This window comes from Epinephelus moara, chromosome 11 (assembly GCF_006386435.1).
Source record: "Epinephelus moara isolate mb chromosome 11, YSFRI_EMoa_1.0, whole genome shotgun sequence".
Classification (NCBI taxonomy): Eukaryota; Metazoa; Chordata; class Actinopteri; order Perciformes; family Serranidae; genus Epinephelus; species Epinephelus moara.
This window is the reverse complement of record NC_065516.1, coordinates 32906629-32920738: the sequence shown is the minus strand read 5'-3', so window position 1 is coordinate 32920738 and position 14110 is coordinate 32906629. Positions and strand designations below refer to the sequence as shown.

The 14110-nt window shown below is 41.4% G+C and overlaps 1 protein-coding gene across 3 annotated transcripts in view; it reads left to right on the top strand.

Annotated features, from left to right (window-relative positions):
• The first annotated feature begins 4658 nt into the window (after positions 1-4658).
• Positions 4659-14110, top strand: part of zcchc2 (zinc finger, CCHC domain containing 2) — a 39042-nt gene continuing 29590 nt past the window's right edge. For 2 of the 3 annotated variants that reach the window (XM_050056149.1, XM_050056148.1), the window contains exons 1-3: positions 4659-5640; positions 10375-10495; positions 10963-11033. In XM_050056149.1, coding sequence (XP_049912106.1) covers positions 4840-5640; positions 10375-10495; positions 10963-11033 — 993 coding nt within the window. In that variant the 5' untranslated portion in view covers positions 4659-4839. The remainder of the gene's footprint in view (positions 5641-10374; positions 10496-10962; positions 11034-14110) is intronic. The other variant, XM_050056150.1, reaches the window with a different exon arrangement.

The window sequence follows — 14110 nt, the reverse complement described above, 5'->3', positions numbered from 1 at the left end:
TTTGTAACATACCTTTGTTAAATGTTGCTGTTGTCCCTGGTTTTATATGAGAAGAGGAAAAGTCCGCTAGCCACTAGGCTAATTTATAGAATGTAAAATGCCATAGGCTTGTGCTAATAAAGTTAGCATGTTGTATTTGTTTGGAAAACGTGTTTAGTATAAGACAGTTGTTTTGTCAGTGAATGCTGCGAGTTATAGTGAAGCTGATTTGTGTACTTGTGTTTGAAACTGTTTCTATTAAGCCATGTTTACTGTGTGTTTAATGTGTGTTTGAATCAACTAAACTTTACAGCACATCACAGAAACCCTGCTGCCATCTAGTGTTTTGGAGGTGTGACTGCAGAGTGACACGCGTCTTGATCATCTACCAAAACACTGGACGAAGAAGCTCAGATTACAGCACACAGAGAGGTAGCATTACTTCGTTCTCTCCTCAGGATGCTATCACTCCACTGTATCTTTACATAGAAAATAGTGGCTTGCTGCCATATTAATGTTCTGAATGCCGTATAGAACCTTTAATGTATAGCAATGCATCAAATGACTGACAAAATAAAATAATGCAGTGAAAAGTTCAATATTTCCTCTGAAATTTACTGAAGTACAAGTATAAAATGTAAATATTCATGAGAAGTACATTTACCCCAGACATATACTCATTAAAAATGTTAATTAGATGTATACATCATCAGATTCCATCACTGAGGAACTGCTGTGGAGCTGCCCATCAGTGGCTGGCACTGTGTTCATTCAGAGACAAGGAACTGTGAGGTGCCGTTGCCCCCTGTTGGAGCAGCACAGTGAAGATGTTCTCAGAGACCAGTGTGATCAGGGCTGCTGCTCCCTCTGTGCCACTTTAAGGCCTTGCTGTTGCCAGTTCCTGTCTGAGCTCTGGAAATAAACAAATAAAAAAGACTGCACAAACATAGCTCTTAAATTGTTGTTTCCCAATTATGTGCCTTCACTTCCTCTCCAACCAGACCGCGCCAGGCTGGACGACACACAGGACCACGATAAGCTCCAAGAGGAAGGCGAGGAGGAGTGTCAGGACAGTTTGGGATGCGAGGACTGTGTTTTGTTGTTTTGTTTCCTTCTTTCCCTGCAGGAATTCAATTAGAATGAATTAAAGAAAGCTGTGGATTATAACGTTTTTGTCTGAGTTAGATAGAATCAAAAAAATGAATGTACATCAGAAATGTAAATTACCTACGATCCTTCAGCCTACACATTATTTTCTGTTTGAAATGGAGCACATCTTAATTGTTTTGGTATTTGATATTTATTTTGAAACCACATCCCAAAGATGCTCTATTGGACTGAGATCTGGTGACTGTGGAGGCCATTGGAGTACAGTGAACTCATTGTCATGTTTGAGATGATGTGAGCTTTGTGACATGGTGCNTTCTATTGTCCAGTTTTGGACATTGTTTAAGCTCCACTTTCAAACTGTTCTATAACTTCACTCCTCATATGGAAATACAAAACTTTTAATTTTAATATTTATTATTGTCTTCTGGCGAGCAGGAAATGTAGTCATGAAAAAGGAGGCAGCTGTTTAACTATTCAGATCCAGACTATGCAAATACTCCAATAGCTGGTTTCATTCACTGACACATCTACACCAAGCAGCCACATTGACCTGCTGTCCTCTTCGTTGTAATTGTCACATGTGTCCTCTAGAGGGCAGTGTTGGCCAAATGAAGCCAGTGAAACGCCTTTTTTTAGGTCATTTTCACCCCCTTTTCATTTATTTAAAAATACAAGAACTTTCTCACAAGAAAGAAAAGAGAGGAGACATAGGTTTGCTTCTTAATCAAATCTATAAATCAACTTCTCTGTAAAAGCTAGATACTCACTGCTGCTTTCTTTTGTGTGTTTTCATGACAAATTGGCTGGATTACTGCAATAAACTCCCCAAAACTGATATAATCAGTTACAGCTTTTACCCCAGAACCAGTGCTGCTGTCTGGGTTTTAACTGGAACAAAGTATCTGCACTAACTTTCACTTCGGGGACAGGAACATTCAAAATAAGATCTCTTCTTCCAGTCTGTTTCTCCTAGACATAACTGAGCTCAATATAACAACAACAGTATGGGATTTTGACCAGTTTCTTTTACCTCTTAAGTTCGACTCCAGAGAAATAGCCTTCTTCTTGTCTCTGCAAGATCAAAATTTAAGATCTTAAAAAATTTTTTTTCCTCTGTCACTACTAATCTCTATTTGACTGAAATAGTCAGCTCTTGGGACAACAGTAAGACCCAAAAGAAAACTTGATTGACTCATAAATGAGTCTGCACAATTTCTCTCAGTGATCACATTCATGTCTGAAACCTCTGATATGAACACTCGTGCTGATTTATTCCTTTGCTACTTATTTCTCATGGGGGAGGGAGGGTTAGGAGAAACAGATCAGAATTTAGTATTCTCAGCCTAAGAAGATGATTTATGTCTGATGAGACAAAGAAAAGACTTTTGTGAGCAGGGAAATTTTCCTCTGGGTCGACCCTAGCCTAAGGGACTGTTCTTTGCTTATCAGATCAGAGGAGGGGGTGGCTGGGGTGTAAGGTTATTTTCTTTTATTAGATGAGTATCAAGTATGTAAAAAATAAAGTAAATACATTAAAATACAATAAAATAGAAATAAAGATTATCGATAAGATAAAAATAAGAAATATGCACAGTATGGACATTAGTGATGGCCAAATGAAGCCTCATGAAGCATTTTCTTTATTTTCTGAGCCCACTAGATGGCGCTCATGGTTTAAAGAGAGAGGCTCAAAGAATGGCAATTCAGTGTGCTTTCGATCTTTTGTTGAACAAAAAGCACCATCTAGTGGGCTCAGAAAATAAAGAAAATGCTTCATGAGGCTTCATTTGGCCATCACTATCCACCACCCCGCCCCACTCGCACTTTTGCTGCCTTAAGTTTCATTGTTGTCCTGCTGTGTTTCCCCTTGATGCCGCCAGGTTCCGTGACCAGCTCAGACAATAAAGAAAATGCTTCATGAGGCTTCATTTGGCCATCACTAGACATTATATGTTAGATATTTACATTCAAGAGTTGTTGGTAAGAATTGACTAGTAAACTGAGTTTTATGTATAAAGCCCAATATCACAAATCACAATTTGCCTCACAGGACTTTACAGCATACGACATCCCTCTGTCCTTAGGACCCTCACAGCGGATAAGGAAAAACTCCCCAAAAAAACCTTTGACGAGGAAAAAAATGGTAGAAAGCTCAGGAAGAGCAACTGAGGAGGGATCCCTCTTCCAAGATGGACAGACGTGCAATAGATGTCGTGCAAAACAGATCGACATGATAAATGCAGAGTGATCCATATGACAAAAGCTACAGTAACATTTATTTTTAGTAATAATAATAATAATAATAATGATAATAATAATAGCAGCATTTTGGTAGTATATATATATATATATATATGTGTTTATACTAATATATGATATTTTGTGTATGTGACAATAATAATCATATGAGTGTAATAATAGCAGAGGTATGACTTATAATAATAGCTGTAGTAGAAGAATATTGCACAGTTGAATTATCGCACCAGTTATTGCACAGTTAAGGCAGTGTTGCAAGGAATAATTGCACGTTCAAGTCACTATAAAACCGTTTAAATATAATAGATAATTATGAATGACTTCCTGTGGCGCTCTGTGCTGCATCGTGGGGGAGGAATCAATCAATCAGGAGGCTCAAGGACAAGTATTTGTAGGTTCCAGGAGGGTCAATAGTCCAGTCGATCTAACTCAAAAATGGGCCCAACCTCGGTAGTTTTTGTTGGTCCTAATACCCTCCTGCATCATTTATTAAAAGCATACCATCATGGATTTAGTGGAATATTCTTTTTTCAATGTCAAAGGCAACGTTTCAACATTTTACCGTTACATGGTCTGGGTGAAATGATTTCCTCCAGGTGCTCCAGCTTCTTCCCACAGTCCAAAGACATGCAGGTTAACTGGTGACTCTAAATTGTCCCTAGGTGTGAATGTGAGTGTGAATGGTTGTCTGTCTCTATGTGTCAGCCCTGTGATAGTCTGGTGACCTGTCCAGGGTGAACCCTGCCTCTCACCCAGTGACAACTGGGATAGACTCCAGCCCAAGCGCAACCCCGAACAGGATAAGCAGTTACGGAAATTAATGTTTGGAGTCAAAGAAAAGTCATTTTGGGGGTAAGGGTACTGCCTCACTGCACATATACATGCAGAACAGGTCATATCTGACGGTTATACGTTAAAGAGCATCCTAAAAACTGATGATAGACATAACTTATATGGGAATATCATGTTCAAAAGCAGAGTTGTGCACTTCTTTGTGTGATGCTGTGATGTAAGGGCCCCACATTTTGAGCCTTGAAAATACTTTGATCAACTAAATATATATTGGTATACTTTCAGTGTTATTTGGATGTCCCATGAGATTAAAAAAAAGCCTTTGATGAATAATATTGCAATTTGACCCGAGCTATCCCTCCTCCTCCTCCTCCTCCTCCTCCTCCTCCTCCTCCTCCTCTGATAAGTAAAGTACAGTCCCTTCTGCAGGCTAAATTACCGCAGTTCCACTAACAGCCGCGCGGTGGCAGTAATGTGCCCTCTGTCCACAGCTACTCTGCCGGAAATAAGGAGTAGAAGAAGAAGGTACCGTAGGAAAAAGCTACAGTAGTATCGTCGCGTCAGATGATTAGCTAATAGTAAAAACACTGTAAAACGACTGGCAGTTCGCCTCTCTTTTCAGCATTACGAACCGGTGGAAGTTGTCAGTAATGTATTTTGGTCCGTTATTCACACTTTGAAGCCTCTCTCGCAGCGCTGATAATGCTGAAAATGAAGCTACCGATGAAAACGGGCGAGGAAGGAGGCGACGAAACGGCCGAGGACGACTCATTGGATCAGCCGGAGCACCAACATATTCCCAGGGCGGCACCTCCTTCCTCGGTGTCCGACGGACTGGATGAGTCGCCCAGACCCGGTGTGTGTCCATCCCAGCTAAACAAGGAGACTGTCTTCGAGTGGTTTGGCCTACATCTAAACCCCGCTAAGCGGATCGAGTTCATGTGCGGACTGCTACATATGTGCCAAGCACTGGAGCTCCGCTTTTTGGGATCTTACTTGGAGGATCTTACAAGGAAAGATTACCATGTTTTAAGAGACTTCGAGTTCCGGGCGAATAGTCCGAGCGAATTGGGGCTTTTAACGGACGTGATTGATCCGGTTGTGAGGTCTAAACTCCTGGTCTGCCTGTCCCTCCTCGGGTCTGACAGCAGGGAATGTGCTGGAATACTATTTCGGATACTGAGCCATGTAGACCCGGCCATGTTCTACAAAAACTATGACTACTCCCTTCATCCATTCAGGGACCCTCACCACCACTCGTTTCACCCGCCGTGTCAGGACGGGAGTGTGTACGGGCGGTCGGAGCAGACCTGCGGCTCGTCGGCTAACGAGCCAGCGGCAGGACCTCTGGAGCAGTTGGCGCTGCTCTTTACCATGGCGTCTCTCCATCCAGCTCTCCATTTCCACCAGCGGGAGATGGTCCGAGGGCAGCTTGACAAAATAGAGCTTGCCATGGAGGAGGAGAGACGTCAGAATCAGCTCAGAATAAACGCCCAGATAACGGTAATGAGCAGCAGCGTTAGTATCGTTTCCACTGAATGCTAAGCTAGCTCAAAACTTGTGTTCCTCAGGAGGGAGCTCACGTCTGTAGCATATCTGGCTAAAGTTACATCTTCATTAAATGTAACGTTACATTACACATTGGACAAGTGTGCTAAGTACTTTAGCAGGAAACTTCCCCTTCTTAGCATTAGCTGCCGTCCATGGCAGTGTAGCTAATGCTAACAGAGTTAGCTAGCATCTAGAAGCTAATCGGTCAACCTGCTATAGCTAAAGTTCGGCAGGTGGTTTTAACCAGTTACACACGCCATTTTTAAATGTTTGGGATATTTTTATAACACTGTTGCTTTGCTCCCATTGTACACTAACTTATTTGGCGGTGCTGCGGATCTATACTGGCTGCCGTCAACTTTCTAAACGCTCTGCACGATGAAAGTCATTAACGAGCTTACTGGATGCTAATGCCCCTGTCAAAGCTACAGCCAAGCTAATGCCAAGAGCTGCTGTGGTAGTCTTATTATCCAACAGACTGTCTGTCCCAGCTGGTGGCTGCTGTAACTGCTGCAGCAGGAGTTTGATAAAGTACACATTCACTTGTGGCTTTTAACTATGTGGGACATGACTCTGGTGCCTGCAGGTTTGCACTACAACCAACCAAACAGCTGCTGATTTTATGTCCTCCTTTGTGGCAGAGGTTGTGATCATAAAGTACATTATGTCATGTGTTGGTAGGTACATTGGAGTGAAGTTTTGCACCCATTAGAGACTTGTAAGTTTGTTTAAAAGGTAATAAACTGCCAAGGTTATCAGCTATGCTAATAATGGCTTAAAGGGACAGGTCACTTTTTTAAAAGTGAGGTTGTATGGGATATGTCTCCACAGCTAGTTTAGTATTTAAAGCAGATGTATGCCAGCATGTCCCCAGTTTGGAGAAGCAGGCTGGAGTCTAGCACAGAAGCTAAGCAATGTACTGCTGTGGATGGGGGCCAGCAACAAAACATATTTTAGCGACCTCTGAAAGTCCCACCCAAAAGAATCAATAACAATTTAAGTTTACGCTATATTTAGAATATTTTCACTGCTTTACTTTTCCTTCAGACAGCCCATTTCGACGGTTCAGTTCCCCATCTCTGCCGTTGTCAAATCAACCAGACTCCATTGACAAAAACAGTCATTTAAGCTTGCTGAACATGTGAGCTGCTGGTCTGCCGCTACCCTGATCAGTTAATTTATTTGTGTTAATGTGTGACTTTGGTGATTCTGAACTAACCCGTTTGAACGCTGAAGTCACACAATTACACAAACAAAATAAATGAGTGAGGCAGTGATAGACCAACAGCTCCTGTGTTGAAGCAGTGCTAAATCACTGTTTTTCTCACTGGAGTCTGGCTTTTAATTGAGTGATATAATGGCTTCATTTTTCCGCAGGAAATCGTTGTCTGACAGCAAGGGAAAGTGGTGAAAATATTCTAAATATAGTGTACACTTAAACTAATATTGATTTTGTAATGTATGTAATATGCTGTCTGTGGATAACCCCACTTAAAAAAAGTATGAACTGTCCCTTCAAAGCCGTTGCCTTCTTTTCACACAGCTGTTTCTCATTTCATCACTTAAAAGGACAGTTCACTTAAAAATCTAAAATACATATTTTTCTCCTCTTACCTGTATTGCTGTTCATCAGTGTATATCACTGGTTACTTACCAACCTGGGGTTCCTGACCCCGCTATAGGTCGCCAAGGTTTCTCAGGGCGGTCATGAGGCCTTTTCGATTTTACAGGGATGTAAGAGAACTTTTTTGAAAATATACAGTCGGCCTTTATCTCAGCATTTCATTCTGTCCTGTAAGGAAAATGAAGTTGTTATTTCTAAAGATCAGATTATTATTCAAGATATTAACTTAAAAAACAACCTCATAGGATAAGGGAATGGTGCCGGAAATAACTTGAGCACAAGCTATATTGACACTTCACTGTCTGCCAAACAGCGTAGTCCTGCAGTTAAAAAAAACAGAGAGCTAATAGAATAATGGCCAAGCGTCAGGGAAAAGAAGACACTGAGTTTGTTCATAAAAGTAGCTTATTAAGGGTGTGTGATTGTCGAAAATGTAAATAATATTGAATACAGCCTGAGAGACATCTAAGAAGTTACTTAAAACATTAGGAAAACTCATCTCTGATGCAACGTTCAAAGGAAATAATCTGCTCAAAATTCATTCACATAGCTTGTTTTACGCAAACCTCCAACACTTATTGTGTTCGCTGTTTGGGTTGCATTTTATCAGTTGTTCTGTACTGTTGTTGTTCTGCACTGAATAGAATATAAATTGTCATATGTCACTTAACTAATTAATTGAAAAGGAATCCCTTTTGAGGAAAAAAGGTTGGGAACCACGTGTTCTACCTGTTTCCTCTGCTCAGGTTGGGGTTATTAAGCAGTGGAAAGAACTGTCATAGTTTTTGCTTGGACTAAAACCCTCCAGTCTCTTTAAACATGGAGTTAAATCTTAAACACAAAGTAACTGCACTGTATGTCCATGAGGCAAGGATGGATTATTGACTGAGCCAGCGGGGCCTCTTACCACAGAGGAGCCCAGGGTTTCTCCCTTACAGTTATTTAACAAAGTTGGTCGGAGTTTTCTGTCGACTGACTGATTGTTTCGGCATTTATGAAATGTACGTCCACTCGTAAATGGAAAAATCACTTACCTAATCTGAAGTCATGTTAGGAATGCAAAGCTGTTACGCAGCAGACTCTCAAGTGTCAGACTCCCACCAGCACATGAAAAAAACTCACAGTTCAGGGTCAGACGCTGAAAATGAACCTCAACTTTTGTGAGGGTCTTTCCACGTTATGGTGGTTTACATTAAGGATGCTTTAAACCTTTGAAACCTGAGCAAATTGGCTTGGTTTCTGTCAGAAACATGGGAAGACGGCAATGAGCAATGAAAGAAGAAATGACCCAAAAATAATTAGCAAGAAATTAGTAAAACGAGAAAATTAAAAACATGAGAATTAGTGGAAAAAAGAAAGGAAAAAAATAATAATAATAAAAAAGGAAATGTCCTGGGAAAAAAAACTTTAAAATTAAAATAATTCTGTAAAATAATTTTAAATATATAGTAATTTTAAATTTATTTTTTTCCCCTCGCTTTTTAAAAATAATTTTCTAAATCTATTAATTTTTTTGCAATTTTGGGAACATTTCTCACCAAGTTTCTCATTCCCTTTTTTCTCATGTTTTTGAATGAAACTGCACCAATTTGCTCGGGGTTCATAGCATTGAATACTCCGAAAGTCGTCTGAAAGCAGCACAAGAAAAGTAATGTCGCTACATGTTTCAGAGGTTTAATCAATTGAGCAGTGATTGGAAATTAACTGCCCGCACCTATTATAAATAACCACAATCTGTTGTCTCAAAAAGTAGTTGATTGCAAAATAGGTGATGATTGAAAATAGTTAAATGAACTAAAAAATATCAGAGACTTTTCCCTCCTTCGTTTAATGCTGACTTATCACAATACCTTCAAATACACATCAGCTTGGTTCAACACTGCCTGTATCTGTTTTAGATGAATCCACGAGGTTGACATCATAGTGAGTCAGGGCCTGGCCTGGTGAAGATGCACTGCTCATAATGAAATCACACATGCCATTTTTAGATGCTGTGCTGTATCTGGACTGTTGGGCTGTCAAACGTGGTAAAAGACAGAGGGAGAGAGGGACAGTGAATGAGAGGACAGTCGGTTCCTGGTGTTTCCTTGTGTTTCAGAATTCCTCTTTCATCCCTTTTGATTGTTTACGTGGATGGTGTAGCTCGGCAGTGTTGCCCAAAAATGCTGATTCAGCAGTCACACTACGTTTTTTGTATTTTCTATTACTTGTGCAAACTTTCAGCTGCAGAAACCATTCAGATGTCATTAAGTTAGGCTCAGACATTGATGCTTGTATCAACATTTTTCATACATTTTCTGCTTTTTGAAGTACAAAGCATTTTCTCCTTTCACCCCTTTCAGTTAATAGATTTTAACGTCTACCTTTGACAGCATTATAGTTTCAGCTCTTAGCTTCTGTAGGTAATACAATTCAGCTTCCAACTCTGCCGGTTTTACGTTTCAACCTTCAGGTTTTGCAGCATTTCACTACAATGTATTTTGACTTTTACATATTTTCAGGCGTTCATTTCACATTTCTGCATTTCAGTGATGCTTGGAGATTAATTTTAGCTGTCAGCATTCACACGCAATTTCTGCAGGAAGGGTGTTTTCTAGTTCCTTTGTTTTACATATAACGTTTGCTGTTAACTGCTCTGGGCTGTTGAACATCTAAAGTGGCTTTGTGTGAATATTATTGTGCAGATTGTGATTCATCAGAGATTAATATGTGTACTTTGGGTTATTTAATCCTGGTTCCTGTGTATGCCAGAACTAAATGCTATTATAGTTTTGGAAAGCTGATGAATATACCAGAAGGTACTGAATGATCCAACTTTGCACTGTGCTCAAACATTAGCACGTAGCATTATACTTTTGTTATTGAAACAGCGAGTAATTTAACTTAAACATGATATCATGGTCACTGCTGGTTTGATTCTACAAAACATAAAAGGATGATGCATTTTTGCAGTGTGTTTTACTTTAGTTAAATATGAAACCTGTGAAACACAGTGGAGTCATGCTGTAATTAAAGGTAAAAATTGTAATAAGTAATTAACTGAGTGTGTTTTTGGTCCCCAGGAGCTGACGGGTCAGAAGGCAGATTACCTGCTTTCCCCGCCGCTGGGTTTGGGGGAGTGTACGGCCCCCCATCCTCCATGTCAGAGCCGCCGCTCCAGCCGCTGGGCAACACAAAGAGAAGGTGAATGGGAACATATTATACACATATTGTACATGATAATTAATTACTTTTTAATAAGCTGCAGCTCCACAGAAACTATCCAGCAGTTTGATTTCCTCTGTCAAAGCCGTGTTAGAATAAACACAGTGAAGGGGACACATAGCTGCCAAACGAACAGGCGTCCTCCATAAAGCAGAAACATTTATTATTATAGCTAGAAATCTTTTATGCTTCTTTATGTTGCGACATACACAGTAGAGCCCCCTCATGTTTTCAGTTTTTCTTTAATAACTCTCAAACTGTCTGGACACATAGAAAGTACCAATTGATTCCCAGTAAGTGCTGTCATAACTCAGATGACTGTATGGGCTTGTTGTGTTTGTGAAGTCGATATTTGCTCAGTCCTAATGGCTGCATCACTCTTCTTCTGCCGAACTTGTCGGAGCGACTGAGTCATAATTGTTTATTCCTGCTCTCTGTTGTTGCAGCAGTGCATATAGAGGGCATCGTGCTCAGGGGCATCTCTCGGACCAGAATAGACAAGGAATACAACTTTGAGGTCGGTAACAGCACAGCACACACACACACACACACACACACACACACACACAGCTCTGCTTCAGGTTAATATGACGACTGGAAGTGTTATTTTAGCGTAATACTGTGTTTGTGCATGTAATCTTAAAGGGACATCACTTTTCTTTGTCATTTATGACAGTAAATGAAGAGTCTTTGGGTTTTGGACTGTTGGTTGGACAAAAGAAGCCATTTTTTACATTTTAAAACGAATTTGTCAACCAGGAAAATAAGCTGCAGATTCATCGATAATGAAATAATCATTAGTTTCAGCCCTGCTTTCTCCCAAACTACACCCACTGACCTTATCACCACGCAGAAGGACTGTAAACACTCAATCTTGATTAGTGTTGTTATGTCTGGCGTTTTCTTTAGTGCACCTGCGGGACATCACATAAGTCAAACACACACACACACTGACTTCCTTTCCACTCTGCTGCCACACACTTTCCTGCATGTGTGCTCTCAGCTTTTGGAGGGTGGCCAGTTCTCTGCATTTGAAATATGCTACACACAGCTTGCTTGACGGTGGAGTGTAACAGTAATAGCTGGGTGATAAGCCAATAAAATAAACTTTCACATCAGTGGTTTTTTAATATGGCAACCTGGCACGGGGACACACAGAGACAGTTGTATTTCCACTCGGGCTGGGCGACATAACAACTATGTATGATATATCGATATATTTTCAAGTAAGATATAAATTTAGACAACACCGTTTATATTGTTTATATGTGCCGTTAGACTGAAAAGCCATACCAGTGTGAATCTCTCCTCTCCGCACAACACCACCTCACACACTCACAAGTTCTCCAGCAACACTCAGAGAGACGCAGAGCTGCTCCTCTGTTTAATCTGTCTGTTAATTAGTGTACAGTGTGTCATCGACCTATATGTTGTATGTGCTACGCTAAAGAAGTCTGTGAGGTGAATGAAATGGCCGCAGTAGCACGTGTAATCCAGCGCTGTGCTGCATGTGTGGGAGACAGAGCTGCCTGATTTGTTTGCTAGTTGGTGTGTGAGGTGGATCACGGCGCATCACCAACGAAGTGTCTCCCGCTCCTTCCCTCCCTCGGCCTCTCTGTTGATGTTATGTGCATGAATACGATTAATAACCTAAATAACATAATAATAATAATTAATCATTTTCCAGCACTAGATTAATTTAAAAGGCCATGGAAAGCAACTTTTTAACTCCCCCACAAAGATTTTCTATTGCTTAAATTACAATGGATTTAGGCCTACGTGATACTTTTATACAGGGTTTTCCCTACCTATCTAAAGGCCCGTTTCCACTGAAGAAGTTCCTGGCACTATTTGGGGGGCAGGAACTTTACAGGAACGTCCTCTCGCTCGGCCCTCTTAACCGCCATGTCTCCACTGTACGATGGAGTAGGAGGAAGGTTGCTGTAAACTTACCGGGCTCTGGATGTGACGTAATCGTTGCGCGGCCATTTTAACCCTTTACAGGAACGTCCTCTCGCTCGGCCCTCTTAACCGCCGTGTCTCCACTGTACGATGGAGTAGGAGGAAGGTTGCTGTAAAGTTACCGGGCTCTGGATGTGACGTAATCGTTGCGCGGCCATTTTAACCAGGGCAATGCGGCAAAGAAACAAACAAAGAACAACAATAACAACAAAGAAGAAGAAGTACGAAGCAGAAGTAAAAAGAAGAAAGCAGACATAAGAAAGACGATGATCAACATGGAAGGAGCTGAGGTGGTTGCTGGGTTTCTGGCGTGTCTCTTTGTTACATGGCGGTGGAAGCTATGAACGAGCTAACCCTCGTCTGCTGAGTTTTAAAAATGCCGTCTATTTTGTTCCTTTCTGTTGACGTCACATCCCGCCTTGAGTATATCCAATCAGCACCAAGTAATCCCCAAGCCCCAGCCAGGAGCTTTTCAGGGCTGCTCTCACTACCTACTCCGAGGCAGAGACTTTTTTAGGCCCTGTAAAAGTTCCAGAACTCTGTCCTTCGGGGGTGGTTCCTGCGGTGGAGACACACACCAACGGCCCCGGCCCCGTAAAATTACCCCGAAGTTCCTGCGGTGGAAACGGGCCTTAAGACAAAGGAGGGCCACCTGGGTGATTTTGGCCGCCGCCTTGATTAAAGTGTGTATGTGTGCATCCGGGGCGTTCAGATGTAGCGTCTTTTGCACGCACAAACCCATTACTTTTAATGTAGACGCTCGTCATGCGCGCTCACAACCCAAAGCCATGCTGTAGCGGCACGCATTCGGTGCGACACCCTTGTTTTTTCGTCCGGCGCACACCTCCACAGACCTGCTTATCCCTCTGGTGTTGTGTCAGATCCTGGTTCCCCCTCGGACTGTGTCTCTCCTACTGTTTCCCACGGAGCTCTGCGAAAGGCGAGGGAAGCCCATATGTGGAAAGACGTCGCCTCCGAGATGTAGAATGTGTATTATAGAAGAGAAACACACATTTCAGGAGAATGTGTATTATAGAAGAGAAACACACATTTCAGGAACACTGACTTGTATCATCAGAACAGACCTCAGCCTCCTTTCATATTTAATAGAGGGGGGACAATACCTGACAGTGCTATTCTCAGCTGTCAGGATGTGCCTGCTGTAAAGGCTGAAAATCACAGGACATGTCTGTTCTGATGATACAAGTCAGCAGTGTAAAGCTCAAGCATGTGGGGGCCTCCTTTCATATTTAATAGAGGGGGGACTGTATCTAAAAGTAGAGCTGTCAAGATGCCCCCCGCCACAGGTCTTTGCCACCTTGGTCTCGAAAAAACCCAGGGAACCCTGTCATACCCATGTTATAGTTAAGTGTCCTTTGCTCAAACCTTTAAACCTCTGTAGCTCCAGTGCTGTGTGCAAAACATTAACGTACAGCCCTGCTATTTATTTGATATCATTTTTCATTAACATTTTGTGCAGCTGCATATTTTCAAACAGGGAATGAAAAGATCCCTGTCTTTGCACTTTATTTTAATCACGTTTTGTGACATCTGAAATGTGGCTTTGACTTACAAATGAACATGCAGCCCAAAAAATACTGAGATGTATACATCATGTATCGCCATGTATCG